The sequence below is a fragment of the Bufo gargarizans genome, chromosome 2, assembly GCF_014858855.1.
Source record: "Bufo gargarizans isolate SCDJY-AF-19 chromosome 2, ASM1485885v1, whole genome shotgun sequence".
Lineage (NCBI taxonomy): Eukaryota > Metazoa > Chordata > Amphibia > Anura > Bufonidae > Bufo > Bufo gargarizans.
This window is the reverse complement of record NC_058081.1, coordinates 21,178,022-21,200,995: the sequence shown is the minus strand read 5'-3', so window position 1 is coordinate 21,200,995 and position 22,974 is coordinate 21,178,022. Positions and strand designations below refer to the sequence as shown.

The following is a 22,974-nucleotide window of genomic DNA, read 5'->3' as shown; positions in this document are numbered from 1 at the left end:
ACAGTCCAAAATAATCCAAAGATAAATTTTAGGGTGCCTGCAGCCACCACTAGGGGGAGCTTTGATGTTTACTGGATACTGTTTATACGCTGAACTCAATAATAACAAGGTATGCAGTGAGCTCCCTCTGGTGGTGGTATAGAAAAATGGTGCAACCAACTGAAAAAATATAAAGAGTTTAACAAAATGACACGGTCTCAAAAGGGGTTCTCCACAATTTCTACTTGTTTGTAGAATCCTGTGGCAATTATCTGATCTCAAAGTAGTCTCCCTCATGGAACCATCAGCTGTAATCTGTGGGGAAACTGGTTGGAAAGTGTTCAGTTTCCTTTAGTGCACCCCACAGGGGAAATTACACATTACACAGTGTCCATTCTTATAGATGTGTGATGCGGGACAGGACAGTTCCCCTAGAGGGAGGAACACTCTGCCTGAGAAATTGAGGTTCTTGCAGGGAATTCCCTAAAAGGATAAACTCCAACTCCCTTAGAAGGTAACAGGTGACTGTGTACTGCATTGGTCAAGGAGTCCTCCAGAATGAGTGGGTTTTGTTGCTGCTCTCAAGTATGCCTTATTGAAATGGATCCATTGTGGACAATCCCTCAAAATATTGCCCATTAAACTCAATTAAAACCCCCCCAAAAAATCTATTTACTGCAGTGGATACCATAAAAGATTTAACCCACCTCAGGCAGTAAAGGGTCCTTCTTCCTCTTCACTAAACAAATCTCTAACCGAAAAGTAAATTTTTAAATCCCAAATGATGGCCTCATTAATGATTAATTGGTTCAGATAGACTAACCTGAAGTGATAAGAGTGCAGGCAGGAAAGCTGCTACTTCACATAGTTCAGATAAGAGGCAAAGGAAAGTGACGGGAGACCTAAAGCTGAAGAAGAGAAGAACTTCTGAGAACATTAGTGGGGAAAAAGACCATTTAAGAAAGTAAATTAATGTAGAAGTTTTTGATGGGTCTCTAAAGTCCTCAAGTGGTCCTAACATGAACCTCTCTCAGCGACTCTCCTCCACCTTTCAAGTCCAGAGACCAACATCTTCTGACCTCCATCTTCTCAATGAAAACCAACCTCTCCAGAATTTTCAACTGTTAAGTCAAGTGCAGCTCACCAGTGCTCAAAACCTTGGTTTGGATGGACTAAATGATCTGTTCCAAGAATCAATTATTAACCTTGGAGGAAAGGAGAATATACTGCTAGTGGGGGAGTCTGGATACTGTCCAGAGGATCATGGTGGCAGTAGTAAGTTGCTTGAAGAATTGTCTTCTGCTCTCTTTCAGTCACCCAAAAAGGCCAAGGTTTGGAAACCTGACAACAACACAACTGATGGACCTCACACTTCTCTGACTTGTATCTCCTCAAAGGCTGTATCGAAGTCGAGGATGCTGGAATTTCCCATCGTTTTGGCAGTGTTTCGAGAACAACTTATAATGGACTCTAAGAACTTGATTAAAGAGATCCTGAAAGATATCTGTTTGAGAACAAAAGAGTTTAGGTCTGCCATTGTGGGTATTGTCTATTCTTGGGAAACTTTAAACGACGGCAAAAAGATCAAGTCCAAGGAACAGCTGAGAAACTTGATGAGTCAGATCTTCAAAGACCAGCCATGGGGAGTCTGCTGCTACAACAGTTCTGAACCAAAGTCTATCCTGGAGGTAAAGCAGATGATCACCAAAACCATTGGTGTGACAACAGGTAGATACATTGCTGTTCCTCTAGACTCCTCTTACTACACATTTTGAGAATGTTAATTGAAGCTCTAACTCTAGGTCAGGAATGGCCAACCTGTAGCTCTCCAGATGTTGTAAAATTGCAATTCCCTCCACGTCCTGCTGTAGGCTGATAGCTGTAGGCAGTCTGGGCATGCTGAGAGTTGTAGTTTTACAACAGCTGGAGATCCACAGGTTGGCCATTCCTGCTCTAGGTACACAACTTGAGGTATAAGAGGATACTGCCAGATGTAGGAAACAATAATTACTTGAGAAAACAGATGATTTCCAGCACCAAGATCTTCAGTTAAGACTGTTTTATTGGTTCCATTAAAAACAAGAAATTGAGCAGTGTAACAAGTTTACGTGTTTCAGCTGAATGCCTTAGTCATAACTAAGGCATTTAGTTGAAACACGTTAACCTGTTACATTGCTCTATTTACCTTTTTTAATGGAACCAATAAAACTGATGTTTTAGCTGAAGCTCATCACGGTGCTGGAAATCGTCTGTTTTCTCAAGTACAGAAGTCTTCCTGTCCAGGGAATTACTCCCACAATATCTCAATGCCTCGGGCTGTGAGCCGACAAGTTTTGTATTTGCAGACAAACTCTACTTATCTAGAGATCCTAACTTACAGCCTGTTACACTCCAGAGCTGCACTCACTATTCTATTAAATAGTTACATAGACACAGGTCTATCAGATCAATAAAGTCTAATCTTTTTCAGATCAATTATAAAATATTAATTGTTAGATTAATTAAAACTCTCAACACCATTTTCTAGTTCTTGCCCTGACATACTATTCACTTTTCCTGACCCTTCCCTCCCCCGACACAATAAGGGTCGGGAAAGGTGAATATTTTCACCCGATCCTTGGCAAGTCAGGAGCTCCCCACAAAAGCATGTTCTGAACAGGCAGTCCAAAAATTCTGCCTTTATTGATGGCAGCAGCAGTACAGTATGGAACCTGACAGACAAGGCAGGAGATTGCGGTTGTGTAGGGGTAGTAGTAGCTGCAGTAACAGCAATACAGTATGGTACCTGACAGACAAGGCAGGAGATTGCGGTTGTGTAGGGGTAGTAGTAGCTGCAGTAACAGCAATACAGTATGGAACCTGATGAACAAGGCAGGAGATTGTGGTTGTGTAGGGGTAGTAGTAGCTGCAGTAACAGCAGTACAGTATGGAACCTGACCGACAAGGCAGGAGATTGTGGTTGTGTAGGGGTAGTAGTAGCTGCAGTAACAGCAGTACAGTATGGTACCTGACAGACAAGGCAGGAGATTGCGGTTGTGTAGGGGTAGTAGTAGCTGCAGTAACAGCAGTACAGTATGGTACCTGACAGACAAGGCAGGAGATTGCGGTTGTGTAGGGGTAGTAGTAGCTGCAGTAACAGCAGTACAGTATGGAACCTGATGAACAAGGCAGGAGATTGTGGTTGTGTAGGGGTAGTAGTAGCTGCAGTAACAGCAATACAGTATGGTACCTGACAGACAAGGCAGGAGATTGTGGTTGTGTAGGGGTAGTAGTAGCTGCAGTAACAGCAGTACAGTATGGTACCTGACAGACAAGGCAGGAGATTGCGGTTGTGTAGGGGTAGTAGTAGCTGCAGTAACAGCAATACAGTATGGTACCTGACAGACAAGGCAGGAGATTGTGGTTGTGTAGGGGTAGTAGTAGATGCAGTAACAGCAGTACAGTATGGTACCTGACAGACAAGGCAGGAGATTGCGGTTGTGTAGGGGTAGTAGTAGCTGCAGTAACAGCAATACAGTATGGTACCTGACAGACAAGGCAGGAGATTGTGGTTGTGTAGGGGTAGTAGTAGCTGCAGTAACAGCAATACAGTATGGTACCTGACAGACAAGGCAGGAGATTGCGGTTGTGTAGGGGTAGTAGTAGCTGCAGTAACAGCAGTACAGTATGGTACCTGACAGACAAGGCAGGAGATTGTGGTTGTGTAGGGGTAGTAGTAGCTGCAGTAACAGCAATACAGTATGGTACCTGACAGACAAGGCAGGAGATTGTGGTTGTGTAGGGGTAGTAGTAGCTGCAGTAACAGCAATACAGTATGGTACCTGACAGACAAGGCAGGAGATTGTGGTTGTGTAGGGGTAGTAGTAGCTGCAGTAACAGCAATACAGTATGGTACCTGACAGACAAGGCAGGAGATTGTGGTTGTGTAGGGGTAGTAGTAGCTGCAGTAACAGCAATACAGTATGGTACCTGACAGACAAGGCAGGAGATTGTGGTTGTGTAGGGGTAGTAGTAGCTGCAGTAACAGCAGTACAGTATGGTACCTGACAGACAAGGCAGGAGATTGTGGTTGTGTAGGGGTAGTAGTAGCTGCAGTAACAGCAATACAGTATGGTACCTGACAGACAAGGCAGGAGATTGTGGTTGTGTAGGGGTAGTAGTAGCTGCAGTAACAGCAGTACAGTATGGTACCTGACAGACAAGGCAGGAGATTGTGGTTGTGCCCCCTCCATAGTAATGCCCTCTGTGCCCCCTCCATAGTAGTAATGCCCTCTGTGCCCCCTCCATAGTAGTAATGCCCTCTGTGCCCCCTCCATAGTAGTAATGCCCTCTGTGCCCCCTCCATAGTAGTAATGCTCTCTGTGCCCCCTCCATAGAAAAAAAGACCTCTGTGCCCCCTCCATAATAATAAAGCCCTCTGTGCCCCCTCCATAGTAGTAATGCTCTCTGTGCCCCCTCCATAATAATAAAGCCCTCTGTGACCCCTCTGTATTTAAAAAAAAAAAAAAAAAAAACACAGTAACTTGTCCCGTTCCTAAAGCTCAGTCCTCTCTTCCCTGCAGACACAGATCGCTATGCAGCATTTTGTGGGCGGAGCTTATGCAGATTTATGAGCTACAGGCTCCACCCACACAGGCTGGTAGGCTGAATAGTGGAGCGGGGAGAAGTCTGTGCTGTGCGCCTTTGGCCTGAGGGAGGGGAGGAGCGCGGGGAGCTGAGCTGTGAGGGACAGGACCCAGCTCCCTGTGCTCCAGCAATGAGCGCTTTCATCTGTATTAATGGAAGCGCACATTGCTTCTGGCACCCCCTGAGAGCGGCACCCGGGGCGGACCGACCCCCCCTTAGTACGCCACTGATGAGAGGCATGGCTGACAATTTCTGTTGTAGTTCATCCTAGGGGTGTTTTAAGGGGTTGAGGTCAGTACTATGTGCAGCCAGTCAAGTTTTTGCACAACAGACTCAACCATATGAGTTTTTATTGAACACCAGCAGAATAGTGAGTGCAGCTCTGGAGTATAATACAGGATGTAACTCGGGATCAGTACAGGATAAGTAATGTATGTACACAGTGACTGCACCAGCAGAATAGCGAGTGCAGCTCTGGAGTATAATACAGGATGTAACTCAGGATCAGTACAGGATAAGTAATGTAATGTATGTACACAGTGACTGCACCAGCAGAATAGTGAGTACTGCTCTGGAGTATAATACAGGATGAAACTCAGGATCAGTACAGTATAAGTAATGTATGTACACAGTGACTGCAGCAGCAGAATAGTGAGTGCAGCTCTGGAGTATAATACAGGATGTAACTCAGGATCAGTACAGGATAAGTAATGTAATGTATGTACACAGTGACTGCACCAGCAGGATAGTGAGTATTGCTCTGGAGTATAATACAGGATGTAACTCAGGATCAGTACAGTATAAGTAATGTATGTACACAGTGACTGCAGCAGCAGAATAGTGAGTGCAGCTCTGGAGTATAATACAGGATGTAACTTAGGATCAGTACAGGATAAGTAATGTATGTACACAGTGACTGCACCAGCAGAATAGTGAGTACTGCTCTGGAGTATAATACAGGATGAAACTCAGGATCAGTACAGGATAAGTAATGTAATGTATGTACACAGTGACTGCACCAGCAGAATAGTGAGTGCAGCTCTGGAGTATAATACAGGATGTAACTCAGGATCAGTACAGTATAAGTAATGTATGTACACAGTGACTGCACCAGCAGAATAGTGAGTGCAGCTCTGCAGTATAATACAGGATGTAACTCAGGATCAGTACAGTATAAGTAATGTATGTACACAGTGACTGCACCAGCAGAATAGTGAGTGCAGCTCTGGAGTATAATACAGGATGTAACTCAGGATCAGTATAGGATAAGTAATGTATGTACACAGTGACTGCACCAGCAGGATAGTGAGTGCAGCTCTGGTGTATAATATAGGATGTAACTCAGGATCAGTACAGGATAAGTAATGTAATGTATGCACCCAGTGACTGCACCAGCAGAATAGTGAGCGCAGCTCTGGAGTATAATACAGGATGTAACTCAGGATCAGTACAGGATAAGTAATGTATGTACCCAGTGACTGCACCAGCAGAATAGTGAGCGCAGCTCTGGAGTATAATACAATATGTAACTCAGGATCAGTACAGGATAAGTAATGTATGTACACAGTGACTCCACCAGCAGAATAGTGACTGCAGCTCTGGAGTATAATACAGGATGTAACTCAGGATCAGTACAGGATAAGTATGTACACAGTGACTGCACCAGCAGTATAGTGAGCGCAGCTCTGGAGTATAATACAGGATGTAACTCAGGATCAGTACAGGATAAGTAATGTATGTACACAGTGACTGCACCAGCAGTATAGTGAGCGCAGCTCTGGAGTATAATACAGGATGTAACTCAGGATCAGTACAGGATAAGTAATATAATGTATGTACACAGTGACTGCACCAGCAGAATAGTGAGCGCAGCTCTGGAGTATAATACAATATGTAACTCAGGATCAGTACAGGATAAGTAATGTACTGTATGTACACAGTGACTGCAGCAGCAGAATAGTGAGCGCAGCTCTGGAGTATAATACAGGGTGTAACTCAGGATCAGTACAGGATAAGTAATATACTCTATGTACACAGTGACTGCACTGGTTAATGGCAGATATGGTCATGTACCTATTTTTTCCAGTGAAGTCTATAAAATAAACTCCCAAGTATATTAGGCAATCTTTATATTTATCCGGTGTGGTAATCGCATTACAAACAATGATGAAATCCTGAGAGCTGTGTACATGATTTCTGACTAAACACTTCTGAATCGGGGGCATTATTTACTGAAACAGGAGTTTCGCACACAAGTCTTAGTATGAAGCTAACTGGAGGAAGATCCGGCCGATTACGTGCCTCAATAAATCTGAGAAACCGCGATCTACTACGGCGAGGAGCTGACGTAGATTTCAGCGATAATTCACACTAGTTGTCTGCTGTAAACTGTTATAGTGTTCGGCCAATCGGGTACCTTTTTAGAAAATTTTGTCTCCAAATTTGTAATTTCCTTGTCTGCCTCCCCAACATAGTTTTATTTGTTGATATCCGCATGGAAGAGACTGATCTCAGCAAATGACACTTTTTAGAAAAGTTAAAGTATCGAGACCAGAGGAATTTTACAGACTAAATCTAAAATCTCTACTCATGATTATCCAAAGGTAAAAACAATGTAAAAATACTCAAATGATCAAATTCTTAAAGAATAAATTAAGATATAATTTGTTTAGCCAATTTTCCCAAATTTGGGAATGATCTCTGTAGCATTTTTCGAGGGCCCCCGTGGTTATGCATTGGTCATTGCTTGTCTATACTGGTGGATGACCGATCCATGTTCCTCCATTTTATTACTAGAAAACCCAAAACACACATTCCTTAACTCTTTAATGGAAGCTATACCAGCCATCCCATATTAATATCAACCTCACCCCCCACCCCACTGGCGACTCATTCCACCTCTTGCCTTATCAAATCACACACAGCGCGGTGTGTAATCATGGTGGAGAACCTGATAAGACACAACAGCTGCCAAGTCATATACCTGGAAAAATACCAATGATGTCACCCTGTTGAGGCACGATTACCTTCTGTCTCAATTACCCTTCAAAATATTCCTGGTCAACATAAGATCCTTGAAAGCACAATGTACCACTGGAAGAGTAAGGCTAGTTTCACATGAGTGCTTTGAGAGCTGTGGTTTTAGTCCAGCCAGTTCTGTGCATATTTTACAGGTTGCGGCCAGATCTCCGTCGGTTCACATTGTAGGTAAATGGGCCGGTGGGCATTCAGGCAGCTTCCAGCAAGGCCTGATCCAGAGAGCTCCAGCAGGCTGTTTCCTGTCGGAGAAGCCTGCTGGAGATTTCAAACGCTACTGTGAAACTAGCCTAAGGTTCCTCATAACATCTCGTCTTCTGGGTCATCTCATTATGATCTAGCTTGATTGTTGATCTTTTATGTTTACATTGAAGAATAAGTGGGATTTAGGCTATTGACATGAGACCTGTATGGTGGCACATTGAGGCATGATTTGCTTGTGTCTCGATTACCCCTTTAAAAAGGTTTCTGGTCAACATAAGATCATTGAAAGCATCATGTACCACTGGAAGAGTAAGGTTCCTCCATGACATCATGTCTTCCCACCATGGGTCATCCCACTATAGTCTAGCTCATGTGGGATTTCGCTCTGGTAAACAGGATTAGCGTACGCAGTATAGAGGCAACAAGTTCTTTGGATCAAACAGTTCAGTGTTTTATTCACACTTTAGGCAAGTGACAAAACAAGCAGTCATATTCAAACAAAAAGTCACATTGTGGTATTGGTGGTATTCTGCCTCAAAGAGTCCTTGACCACAGCAGCACCAACCTGTTTTCACGTCAAACAGGTAGCAAGCCTTCATCCAGACACAAGGCTCCCAGATCCCCAAAAAATACATGTTTTCCCAGACCAAACCTCTCACTGTGTCACATCCCCCCCTCCCTTTGTTCAACCCTGAGGGGGTGAACACACGCCAGACAGTGTACCCGGGACAGGGCATCCGTGTTTCTCTGTAACCTCCTGCCCTGTGTTCCACCGAAAACTTTTGTAGGGAGAGAAACCATCAGGTGACCCATTTCTGTCCTTGGCCTGGCTCATACCCGGTAAATAATAGCGGAGAGACTCGAGAGCCCACTTGATAGCCAGGCACTTTCTCTCCACTATATTATACCAGGTCTCGGCAGGGGTGAGCTTATGGCTCAGGAAGACAACGGGATGTTCCTCCCTGTTGACTTCGTGAGACAGTACAGCATTGAGGCCTACTTTGAAGGCATCGGTCTGTACTATAAACTCCATTTTAAAGTCAGACATCACCAAAACCGGGGACCCGCACATGGCCGACTTCAAAGCGGAGAAAGCCTCCTCCTCCCGATGATCCCAGCGAACCATCATTGACTTGTGTCCCTTCAAGAGTCCTGTGTAGCAAAGTGAGGAAAAAACTCATGTAATAGCCCACTATTCCCAGGAATGACTTTATTTGCCTAGTGGTGACAGGTTGGGGTCAACTCTGCACTTAATGACATACACTAGGTACTTAGTCTCTTCTAACCCTATCGCATATTTTTTGGGGTTAGCGGTTAGGCCATCTTTCCGAAGGGAGTCCACTACAGCCTGTACTTTGGGTAGGTGACTTTCCCAGTCAGTACTGTGGATGACAATATTGTCCAGGTAACACGAAGCATACAGACGATGTGGACGAAGCACAATGTCATTTAGTCGCTAAAAAGTGGCGGGGGCGCCATGCAGACCAATGGGTAAGACCTTATAATGATACAGCCCTTCAGGCGTGATGAAGGCAGTTTTCTCTTTGGCAGCCTCCATTACTAGGGGACTACGGAAATGTGGCTCGGGGCTTGTTATCTGGCAGGTCGGGCAAAACTTACAAAACTCTTCCACTTCTTTAAATATGCTGGGCCAGTAAAACCGCTGTAGAATACGATCCTGAGTTTTCTGCAGCCCCAGGTGACCCCCGAGAACATGTTGGTGGGCTAGATCTAACACAAGCTTGAGATGAGCCTTGGGGACCACCAACTGTTCAATAGGCTCATCCCATAGTTGGTTTACCTGATACAACATATCTTGATCAACCGCAAAACGGGGAAACACTGACTCTGCCCCAGGTTGTTGTGGTTCACCATCTACTATTAACACATTTTCCCAGGCACGGGATAGGGTTGGGTACCGACATTGGGCGGTACCAAAATTATCCCCGGAGACATTGAGGTCTGCCATTTCAGGACCAGGCGGCAAGTCCTCCACGTCTCCCACCATCACACTTAGTAGAATTGTCTCCCCCTCTTCCACCGAAGTGGCGGTCACCCCTACAGCTGGCCCGTCGGTCTCAGGTTCCCAGGGTTCTGGTCTCCCCCCTGAGCCAGGCCACTCTGCTAGGGTTACCTCTGTCTCATGGGCATCAGTCAATATCGTAGCAGGCCACACTGCCGGGAAGTCTCTCCCTATTTTGAGTTCATAATCTAGATTTGTGGCGACAGCCACCTCGTGGGTCCATCTACCGGCCACTGTGGTTAGAGACACCAGCGCGGTGGGGTAATCTTTTAAGTCTCCGTGGATGCACATTACCCCGACTTTTCAGCCAGTATACTCAGTGGACCACACCAGGGTAGCCCTTACTAGGGTCACCAGACTCCCTGAGTCCAGCAGAGCCTCCACCGGAGTGTCTCCCACTTCCACCTGACAAAAGTGATTTTGAGACTCTGGGGTACCTGTTGCCTCCTGGTATATAGAGACTGACGGTAGCCATAGGTAGTGTCCATGGGCTGAACCCGATGGGGACAGTCAGCCCTTACATGGCCAGGCTCCTGACACCGCCAGCAGACTATCGAAACCAGGTCCGTGGTGGGTACATCCCGGGCGGGTTTTATTGGCTCAAATATACGGGCCTGGGGTGGAGATTTCCGGGGTTTGCTGACCCTCCTCCTGACAGAACCCTCCTTTACATTTCTGGTAGCTTCATAGCGTTCCACCAGGTCCACCATCTCAAGGGCATTGCCAGGAGACACCTGAATGATCCAGTGCTAGATAGGGTATAGCAAAGCCCCCAGAACATATAGACCAACAGACGATCCAGCATAGCAGTGGGACTCAGCACGTCAGGCTGTAGCCATTTTTGCAAGATGTGAAATAAGTTATAATACTGGGATCTTGCAGGCTCAGCCGGGTTGAACCCCCACTGATGCACCCGCTGGGCCCGGACCAACACATTCACCCCCAGTCTTGCCAGAATATCACCCTTGACTTTCTGGTAGTTGGCCGCTTGATCGTCCGGCAAGTCGAAATACACCCGCTGGGAAACGGATGCCAGGAACGGAGCGGCTAACTCAGCCCACTGGTCATGGGGTAGCTTTTCCCTGATAGCCACTTTCTCTTACATCGCCAAGTAGGTTTTGATGTCGTCTGCGGGGGTCATCTTAGGAATCGCAGCATGGACTGCTTTCCGGGCATCGTGGATGCTTGGGGTTGCTCCTGCTGTCTGCAAAGCCATCATGTGTTGTAGCAGCAACTGGTTGGTCTCCTGCGGCCGCTCATTAGCCTCACGTTGCTGCAGGCTTGTCTCTCGCTGCTGCAGATTAGCCTCCATGAGGGCCTTTACAACAGCCTCCATTTTGTCGTGGGGCGCTGGTGGTAATACAGCTGGTTTAATGTACGACATACAACTGTGCCTGAAAAATGCAGAAACACCCAAAAGTCGGCAATTACGCCAGCTTCACTGCTAATGCACGCATCCTCCACCAATTGTGTGGACTTGCTCTGGTAGACAAGATTAGCGGACGCAGTATAGAGGCATCAACAAGTTCATTAGATCAAACAGTTCAGTGTTTTATTCACACTTTAGGCAAGTGACAAAACAAGCAGTCATAATCAAACAAAAAGTCACCCTGCGGTGTTGGTGGTAATTCACACCATGCGGAAATTCTGCCTTGAAGTCCTTCCTAATGGCAGCACCAACCTGTTTCCACGCCAAACAGGTAGCAAGCCTTCATCCAGACACAAGGCTCCCAGATCCCTACACAGAGACATGGCTTCTGAGCCCAGCTGCCTATTTAAGGACATCCAGGTCCTGCCAAAACCCGGACCGGGATTTAAAATCTGGTCCGGTATTTGACCTCACCTGGCTGTAAATCGGCCCAGCAGCACATGCTGGGAGGAAAATACCTGTTTTCCCAGACAAAACCTCTCACTGTGTCGCACTTATTTGTTGGTCCTTTATGCTTCACATGGAGCAATAGGTGGGATTTAGGCCACTGAAATGAGACCTCTATGGTGGCACATCTCTCACTCCATACCACGGAGCCGTAGATTCCTTGTGTGCCGCTGTCTAGTGCCTCTCTATAGCTGTAACAAGTAACTATTAGGTATACGTGTTCTAAGAGCGCTTCTCACCTGATTCATGCCATTGCAATGGATTCTAGTTGCAGGATGGCCAATGCTGAGTCCCTCATAGTCATGTGGCAGCCATTTAGGTCATTTTTACGACTAGTTAAAATCTATGGTGCTATTCACATGGCTGTTTATTTTAACAGCCAGTAAATAGCGGCCATCAAAATATGAGACGTCCTATGTTTGGCTATTTTCATGGCCAGATGGAATCCATGGGCCTGTTTTTACCTGCCGTATAGAACAGAGTGTACCCGCATACCGGCCGTTAAAGGTGGCTTCAAGCGCATTTCAGGAGTTAAAGTGAAAAAAATCTTAACCCATCCACTTGAACACGTGGGGACACTCTCTTCTTGATCCCTTGCTATGAACTGAATGCAGCAGGACCTGCGCTTGTGATGTCATATGTGACATCATGACATGTCCTGCGGCATCCAGTGCATAGCAAGTGTTCAATGAGCGAGAGTCCCCAAACGTTCAAGTGGATGGGGGAGATTATTATTACTGTATTTTTCACTCTATAAGACACACTGGCCTATAAGACGCACCTAGGTTTTGGAGGAGGAGAATAGGAAAAAAATATTTTTCATCAGACCTCAGCTCACAACCTCAATCAGACCCCCAATGTTAATAAGACCCTCAATCAGACCTTAGATCAGACCTCCAATGGTAATAAGACCCCAGATAAGACGCCAATGTGAATGACCCCCAATCAGACCTCAGATAAGAGCCCAAACATAAATAAGATGCGTCTTATGGGGCAAAAAATACTGCATTTTTTTAAATTAATGTCACCACTAGCAAGGATGGGGGAAGGTGGGGGCATTATATATGGGGCACAACTGGGGGCTGTTATAGCTAGTGGGAGGAACCAAGGGGTCCTTATCTATACTGTGGGTCATTAAAACTACTGGGGGGCACAGGCACTGTGCAAGCATTAGTCATACTGGGGGCACAATGGGGGGCATAATATACACAGGGCACTGTAGGGGTTGGAGTTTTAACTTAAAAGCTCAATGAAAATCATCCTTTGATGTAAAATGTATGGAAAACAGCCATTAAAAACACAGACTGGCAGAAACGGATGCAAAAATGGTTGAAAAATGGCCATTTGTTAGTTTTTTCACTTTTGTGTGAATTTCGCCTTTCTATATTCATGGAACCATAAACTACTATTGTACAAAGATCTGTCAAGGCGAGGCTGATATACTAAATCAGCACAATATGCTTTTATTGACATCCCCATCATTTTGGGAGACGTATTTGACGTCTTTAGGGATAACTGCATTGTCTTATCATTATACTGTATATACAGCCACATCCTATGCCATATACCATAAGCACATGGGCCCCGCCTTAGCAGCTGTGTGGCCAGGACTATATTGATACTGTACAAACCTCCATAGCCTTTTACTACTTTTATTACTTTTTAATTTTTTTACTTTTAATCTATTTTTAACTTGAGTTAGTATATACAGTTTATCCTATTACATCTGTGCTAGATACAGAAGTTTCTTCTTAGGACTATTCGTATATTTTATAATAAATACTGATACATTTTATCACTTGTGGTATCAGCCCTTCTTCTCAATTAATTTTCCTTCTTGGGTATACAGCTGAGAACTCGGTATTAATTGTCTCCACCATCCAAGAACTGTGAAAGCACAACAGATCAGCTCAATTTATGAATTTGTTTTGCAGGTGGATATCAGTCTGTAGAAGATGACAGCATGCAGCTGGAAAGATCGTTTGAAGAACTGGTTGGCCAGTTGGGAGGCAAAGAGAGATTTCTCCTCCTTGGGAATATCTGTCCATCCCCTCGCAACTCTGAAAAGACTTGGGTTTTCAGAGAGATTACTAAAGCCCTCTTTGATGATGACCACTGTAAAATGGACACCCAAGAAGAAGAGGATCAAGCGGAGACACTGGAAAGACAAAAGAAGTCAACCAAAGCGTGTATACAGCTCCCCAAACCAAGATCCTTCCCTTACCCACTTATCTTGGTGGTGTTTCGCTCAGCGTTCCTCGAGGAGGAGGATAACATGGCTCAGGTCAAAGAGATACTTGCTGACATCAAAATAAGAGTTACAATGAATTCTACCCAAGTCATCGGGGTGGTCTGTAGTGACAAGACTTTGCAGAAAACTAAGGAGCAGAGGTACCAGATCCTGCTTCAGAAGATCTTACATCAGACATTCAGTTGTCCAACTGGGGTGTGCAGCTTTGTGAGGACAAATCTAGAATCTGTGGAGGTGGTGAAGAGATGTGTGTGCAATGTCTTAAAAATGTCTTGAAAGACCACTGTAGATAAGCCTGATGTTCTTTATACAACGACTTCTCTCCAAATGATAAGCTTCATAATAAAACCACAAAAAATTGGTCTAGGCAAAGTAGTGGTCCACTTAAAAAGGTTTGATTATCTATCATCAAAGATTGTAACACCACAAACTATTTACCATACTTGGTGGACCTTCGTGCAACATTCCTCAAGGATGAGGTCAAGATGGCTCAGGTCAAAGAAATATTGAGGGACACAATGTCAACTTCTGAATGAATTGTTGTTTTCTCTTGCATTGTTCTCAATGTAGCTCTATGGTCTCTTCTTCTAGCTATAACACATCTGCATTTTTCTACCCAGGCCCATGGTTTTAATACTAGATACCTCTAATGACCTCCATAGATGGCCCTCTTGTCAGCCACACTGCCCTTCCTTAGTCCATAAGCCCATCCTGTGGGCCCAGGCTTACATGTCAGAAGCCGTAACTACTAAGGATGTGGATACAATTGGAAATGATGACAAAAGGCCCAAGCAACCAGTGCTGGTGCTCCTAGTGCCCTGACCAACAGATACTGCTGTAGTTAAAGTCCACCATTTTGGCACGTTTTATTGACCTGATAAATGATATATTTCTGTCTTTCTGCAATGACCTCTAGGAGGAGCTAGCTACATATGAAGTAATATAGACCCTAGTGGTAGATACATATCACTGCTATGACTGTGTCACCACAGAAATCCCTTTTCTAGCCTTTTTGATGCCTGAGGTGTAAACTGAAACAGTGCCCCCCTCCCAATATTGTCAATTTCTTAACCTAGCCCCTTTGCCACAATGAAAGCGCTCATTGCCCATGGCCCTTCCACTGCCCCCACCTGGTGCTGTTTGAGGTGATCGCCTGACCTGGCCTCATTGGTGGTGCACCCCTGCCTGCACCTGCCTCTTAAAGGGGTTATGCCATGATTGATGTGGAAATTAAAAATCAGACATCATATAGTACATGACAATATATTTCTAACAAAGCTAGAACCAGCCCTGTACCTCACATGGATCCAAAGATCTCCCCATTCTTTGATCCAATTGCTCTGCTAGATAATTTCAGGCTGGCAGCTCAGGGGCATGTCCTTTCTCAGGGGGTGTATCCTTTCTGCTGTGGCTCCGGGGACATGTCCTTTCTCAGGGGGTGTATCCTTTCTGCTGTGGCTCCGGGGACATGTCCTTTCTCAGGGGGAATGTCTATCCTGCTGCAGCTCACTCCTTGTACGTATCACAGCTTCTTACAATAGATACAGGTGGTGGCAGTTAAAGAACAAACTGAGCATGTGTGACCACCTCATTAGGTGGACGTGCACATTACTAGGCAGATTAAACACTGGGGGCCAACATTATAATGAAGTAAAGTGGAGCCTTCTTTTAACAGAAAGTACATTAGAAAGGTAAACATTTTCATGATGAATTATATTGAAATAACACTTTGTGATGGCGCATCGCCTTAAGGGCCTCATATCTACTCAGTTTCTGTAAATTTGCACACGCCTTACTAATGTTAAGTCTTGTATTTACTTTGGCATCACCCAAGGAAGAAACTTGTGCCCAGAGTCACTTTAAGAAAATGAAAGGAGATGCGGAGAGAGGGTGCAGCACTTAGACTTCACAGCTCGAGCCTGGAGATCTTGAGGGCTCTCATGTGGCCGCTCCAGCAGAACCTTCTCCAAGCAGCCGTAAGGTATAACGAAGGATGTAACATGGCCAAACCCATCGACATCAAGAGAAGGACTGGTTTAGAAAATGTCTGTCACCAGAGGTCCAGTGTTCTACAGCCAATGGCTGGTCTCAGTGCGACATGTCCCCAAGCACCATGTGACTGAGCGTTGACGTGCCGCTAGGAGACCAATGAGGCAAGTCATTGGCTGCAGTGGCGCATGTGACCCTGTCCTTGTGGAACTTGAGTGATGGGGACCAATGGGAGGAGTTACAACCCAGCAGTGCGGGCATGTAGGTATGGATTCATGGACAACCCCTATAATTTTGAACGATCCTCCTCCATGTTGTAATAGATCAGATCTACCACCTTCCACTTCTGTCAGGTTCAAAAATAGGAGGCTTCCCGGAGGCACAGGCAGATCACCCCGCAGTCCTCCGACTAAAGGCTCACATATTGGGTGATGTGACATTTCTCCACCCGACCTAATACGTTTATTATCGGGGAGCAAATTGATGTGAAAGAAATGTACTAAACAGGTCCCCGAATAATGAGCCGCAATCCTAATCCATGAGAGAGGCCAGAGAATGGGGTACAGGATAATGACACTGACACTTGGGGTACAGGATAATGACACTGACACTTGGGGTACAGGATAATGACACTGACACTTGGGGTACAGGATGATGACACTGACACTTGGGGTACAGGATGATGACACTGACACTTGGGGTACAGGATAATGACACTGACACTTGGGGTACAGGATAATGACACTGACACTTGGGGTACAGGATAATGACACTGACACTTTGGGTACAGGATGATGACACTGACACTTGGGGTACAGGATGATGACACTGACACTTGGGGTACAGGATGATGACACTCGGGGTACAGGATGATGACACTGACACTCGGGGTACAGGATGATGACACTGACACTTGGGGTACAGGATAATGACACTGACACTTGGGGTACAGGATAATGACACTCGGGGTACAGGATGATGACACTGACAATTGGGGGACAGGATAATGACACTGACACTCGGGGTACAGGATAATGACACTGACACTCGGGGTACAGGATAATGACACTGACACTCGGGGTACAGGATAATGACGCTGACACTCGGGGTACAGGATAATGACGCTGACACTTGGGGTACAGGATAATGGCACTAACACTTGGGGTACAGGATAATGACACTGACACTCGGGGTACAGGATAATGACACTGACCCTCGGGGTACAGGATAATGACACTGACACTTGGGGTACAGGATAATGACACTGACACTTGGGTTACAGGATAATGACACTTGGGGTACAGGATAATGACACTGACACTTGGGGTACAGGATGATGACACTGACACTTGGGGTACAGGATAATGACACTGACACTTGGGGTACAGGATAATGACACTTGGGGTACAGGATAATGACACTGACACTCGGGGTACAGGATAATGACACTCGGGGTACAGGATAATGACGCTGACACTCGGGGTACAGGATAATGACACTCGGGGTACAGGATGATGACACTGACACTCGGGGTACAGGATAATGACACTGACACTTGGGGTACAGGATAATGACACTGACACTTGGGGTACAGGATGATGACACTGACACTCGGGGTACAGGATAATGACACTGACACTTGGGGTACAGGATAATGACACTGACACTTGGGGTACAGGATAATGACACTGACACTCGGGGTACAGGATAATGACACTGACACTTGGGGTACAGGATAATGACACTCGGGGTACAGGATGATGACACTGACACTCGGGGTACAGGATAATGACACTGACACTTGGGGTACAGGATAATGACACTGACACTTGGGGTACAGGATAATGACACTGACACTCGGGGTACAGGATAATGACACTGACACTTGGGGTACAGGATAATGACACTGACACTCGGGGTACAGGATAATGACACTGACACTCGGGGTACAGGATGATGACACTGACACTTGGGGTACAGGATGATGACACTGACACTTGGGGTACAGGATAATGACACTGACACTTGGGGTACAGGATAATGACACTGACACTTGGGGTACAGGATAATGACACTAACACTTGGGGTACAGGATAATGACACTGACACTTGGGGTACAGGATAATGACACTGACACTCGGGGTACAGGATGATGACACTGACACTTGGGGTACAGGATAATGACACTTGGGGTACAGGATAATGACACTTGGGGTACAGGATAATGACACTGACACTTGGGGTACATGATAATGACACTGACACTCGGGGTACAGGATAATGACACTGACACTCGGGGTACAGGATAATGACACTGACACTTGGGGTACAGGATAATGACACTGACACTTGGGGTACAGGATAATGACACTGACACTCGGGGTACAGGATAATGACACTGACACTTGGGGTACAGGATAATCACACTGACACTTGGGGTACAGGATAATGACACTGACACTTGGGGTACAGGTTGATGACACTGACACTTGGGATACAGGTTGATGACACTGACACTTGGGGTACAGGATGATGACACTGACACTTGGGATACAGGTTGATGACACTGACACTTGGGGTACAGGATAATCACACTGACACTTGGGGTACAGGATAATGACACTGACACTTGGGGTACAGGATAATGACACTTGGGGTACAGGATAATGACACTTGGGGTACAGGATAATGACACTTGGGGTACAGGATAATGACACTTGGGGTACAGGATAATGACACTTGGGGTACAGGATAATGACACTTGGGGTACAGGATAATGACACTGACACTTGGGGTACATGATAATGACACTGACACTCGGGGTACAGGATAATGACACTGACACTCGGGGTACAGGATAATGACACTGACACTTGGGGTACAGGATAATGACACTGACACTTGGGGTACAGGATAATGACACTGACACTCGGGGTACAGGATAATGACACTGACACTTGGGGTACAGGATAATCACACTGACACTCGGGGTACAGGATAATGACACTGACACTCGGGGTACAGGATGATGACACTGACACTTGGGGTACAGGATGATGACACTGACACTTGGGATACAGGTTGATGACACTGACACTTGGGATACAGGTTGATGACACTGACACTTGGGGTACAGGTTGATGACACTGACACTTGGGGTACAGGATAATCACACTGACACTTGGGGTACAGGATAATGACACTGACACTTGGGGTACAGGATAATGACACTGACACTTGGGGTACAGGATAATGACACTGACACTTGGGGTACAGGATAATGACACTGACACTCGGGGGACAGGATAATGACACTAACACTTGGGGTACAGGATAATGACACTCGGGGTACAGGATGATGACACTGACACTCGGGGTACAGGATAATGACACTGACACTTGGGGTACAGGATGATGACGCTGACACTTGGGGTACAGGATAATGACACTGACACTCGGGGTACAGGATAATGACACTAACACTTGGGGTACAGGATAATGACACTCGGGGTACAGGATAATGACACTGACACTCGGGGTACAGGATAATGACACTGACACTCGGGGTACAGGATAATGACACTGACACTCGGGGTACAGGATAATGAGAATGACACTCGGGGTACAGGATAATGACACTGACACTCGGGGTACAGGATAATGACACTGACACTCGGGGTACAGGATAGTGACACTGACACTCGGGGTACAGGATAATGACACTGACACTCGGGGTACAGGATAATGAGAATGACACTCGGGGTACAGGATAATGACACTGACACTCGGGGTACAGGATAATGACACTGACACTCGGGGTACAGGATGATGACACACTGACACTTGGGGTACAGGATGATGACACTGACACTTGGGGTACAGGATAATGACACTGACACTTGGGGTACAGGATAATGACACTGACACTTGGGGTACAGGATAATGACACTGACACTCGGGGTACAGGATAATGACACTGACACTCGGGGTACAGGATAATGACACTGACACTTGGGGTACAGGATAATCACACTGACACTTGGGGTACAGGATAATGACACTGACACTTGGGGTACAGGATAATGACACTGACACTTGGGGTACAGGATAATGACACTGACACTTGGGGTACAGGATAATGACACTGACACTCGGGGTACAGGATAATGACACTGACACTCGGGGTACAGGATAATGACACTGACACTCGGGGTACAGGATAATGACACTAACACTTGGGGTACAGGATAATGACACTCGGGGTACAGGATAATGACACTGACACTCGGGGTACAGGATAATGACACTGACACTCGGGGTACAGGATAATGACACTCGGGGTACAGGATAATGACACTGACACTCGGGGTACAGGATAATGACACTGACACTCGGGGTACAGGATAATGAGAATGACACTCGGGGTACAGGATAATGACACTGACACTCGGGGTACAGGATAATGACGCTGACACTCGGGGTACAGGATAATGACGCTGACACTCGGGGTACAGGATAATGACGCTGACACTCGGGGTACAGGATAGTGACACTGACACTCGGGGTACAGGATAATGACACTGACACTCGGGGTACAGGATAATGACACTGACACTCGGGGTACAGGATAATGAGAATGACACTCGGGGTACAGGATAATGAGAATGACACTCGGGGTACAGGATAATGACACGGACACTCGGGGTACAGGCTAATGACACTGACACTCGGGGTACAGGCTAATGACACTGACACTCGGGGTACAGGCTAATGACACTGACACTCGGGGTACAGGATAATGACACTGACACTTGGGGTACAGGATAATGACACTGACACTTGGGGTACAGGATAATGACACTGACACTCGGGGTACAGGATAATGACACTGACACTCGGGGTACAGGATAATGACACTGACACTTGGGGTACAGGATGATGACACTGACACTTGGGGTACAGGATAATGACACTGACACTTGGGGTACAGGATAATGACACTGATACTCGGGGGACAGGATAATGACACTGACACTTGGGGTACAGGATAATGACACTGACACTTGGGGTACAGGATAATGACACTGACACTTGGGGTACAGGATAATCACACTGACACTTGGGGTACAGGATAATGACACTGATACTCGGGGGACAGGATAATGACACTGACACTCGGGGTACAGGATAATGACACTGACACTTGGGGTACAGGATAATGACACTGACACTTGGGGTACAGGATAATGACACTGACACTTGGGGTACAGGATAATGACACTGACGTTATCAGCCTATAGTTCAGGATAGATGAGATGTGCTGCTCATACAGCTGACTGGTTGTTACAGTGTATCAGCGCAGTTATATAGTCCAGGATAGATGAGGGATGTGCTGCTCATACAGCTGACTATAAATAATGTCGCCATTTGGCCCTAGCCGTACAATGCAGGATTATCCTGTAAATTGGACCTGGAAGGGAGTGTGTATCATTGATATGTGCCCCTAGGGGTGCACTTCTGGGGTTCCTAGGAGTTTCTGGTCTTATCAGAGGAGGGTATCTGTGCCCTGGAGGATGGTGGCTGCAGGGAGATGTACTGTGTGCTCTCTACCACTAGGGGGCATTGTGGCAGAGAAAACACAGGCTATTTAACACTGTGGGGGAAATGTGCAAATCTACTTTATTGAGAGGAAGGGGTTAATACGGTGTATTTGGAAATCCTTGTTCTTCTATGTATCCAATCTAAGTTTTCAAAAAGTTTCTTCATGCAAACAGTTCTGGTCTTCTCATATCAGTGGGGGCTGCGGGCAAGGCTGGAGATCCGGCCTCATCCCCCAAATCCGTTCCTGGAGCAGTTAGTAAAGTGAGAGGGGGCGGAGGTGAGGTCCAGGACTTGGCTCCCAAACCTGTTTACATGAGAGATACATGGAGCAGCGGGCGGACCGGAGGGTCCTGGCAGGGTCGCAGCTCGCAGGAGAACGCTCTGATTTATGCATTTCCTGATAAAATTTAAGAAAAACATTCAGACAGTTTTTTTTTTGCACATAAACGCACAGAAATATTATTAACGTCTATACATTTAGTTGATTGCTGGCCTGATTTGTTTCTTTTTCTAGTGCTCTGTGTCGGTCTTAACTGCGACTCTGGTATTCTATTCTCATAGTTCGGTGGCGCAGTGCTGTGGATTCTTTTCAGAGGTGACGTTCTCCAGGCATTCCGCGGACTTTGCATGGCGCATAAATCTGCATTTTCTATCCAGAACATGAAAGTGTCAGTCTTCACCGCAGCACTGTGATTCTATTCTTAAATTAGAAGTCTGTGGAGGAACTGTATGAAATGTGACATTGTCCAGCACTGCACAGACCTGGTATGGAAGCTAAATCTGCACTTGTATCCTTCATGTGTCATTTTCTTTACTGCAGTTTTGGCATTCTATTCTTAAACTAGAGGCCTGTGGAGGAACTGTGCTGGACGTGACGAACCCCTGCATTCCACAGACCTGCACTAGCAGAAAGTGTCAGTCTTCACTGCACTCCTGGCATTCTATTTATAATGCAGACAGTGCTGCAGGTCCATGTCACTTCTGACAGCCCCCGATATCTCACACACCTTGCATGACCTAGAAATCTCCATTTCCTCCTAATACTATGATACCATTTTCACAGCAAATAAAAATCATTTATAAATTTTTTTTTTTTATATATTGTGTATTTTTTTCACTTAAAGGGGAACTCCATGTAACACCTCAACTCACCAGGTCGTCAGTCTGCCCTAGGTGTTACCTGTGTATGTATTGATTCCGCCACTGAATTTATTATAAGTCATCCCTCCGATTTTTCATTGATGACAATGCATTTGCTGGGGTTGTCACAGCTCCACCTCCACAGATATTACCATTCAGCCACTTCCTGTGCATAATTAAAGGGGGACACTATCCTTCACACATTATAATATTATAATCTTTTTGGTGGGAGAAATGATAAAAAAAAAT

At 45.8% G+C, this 22,974-nt stretch overlaps 1 protein-coding gene across 1 annotated transcript; it reads left to right on the top strand.

Moving 5' to 3' along the window:
* The first annotated feature begins 859 nt into the window (after nt 1-859).
* Nucleotides 860-14,367, top strand: LOC122929246. The gene is made up of 2 exons (XM_044282758.1): nt 860-1,707; nt 13,679-14,367. The coding sequence occupies exons 1-2, from the start codon at nt 999-1,001 to the stop codon at nt 14,269-14,271; spliced, it is 1,302 nt and encodes a 433-aa protein (XP_044138693.1). The 5' UTR covers nt 860-998; the 3' UTR covers nt 14,272-14,367.
* Nucleotides 14,368-22,974: the final 8,607 nt, after the last annotated feature.

Bases quoted from the DNA above. Each gene is read 5' to 3' on its own strand.
- LOC122929246 (XM_044282758.1), top strand. From the start codon at position 999: ATGAACCTCTCTCAGCGACTCTCCTCCACCTTTCAAGTCCAGAGACCA. The intron at 1,708-13,678 runs GTAGATACATTG...TTTGTTTTGCAG, and splicing joins AACCATTGGTGTGACAACAG to GTGGATATCAGTCTGTAGAA.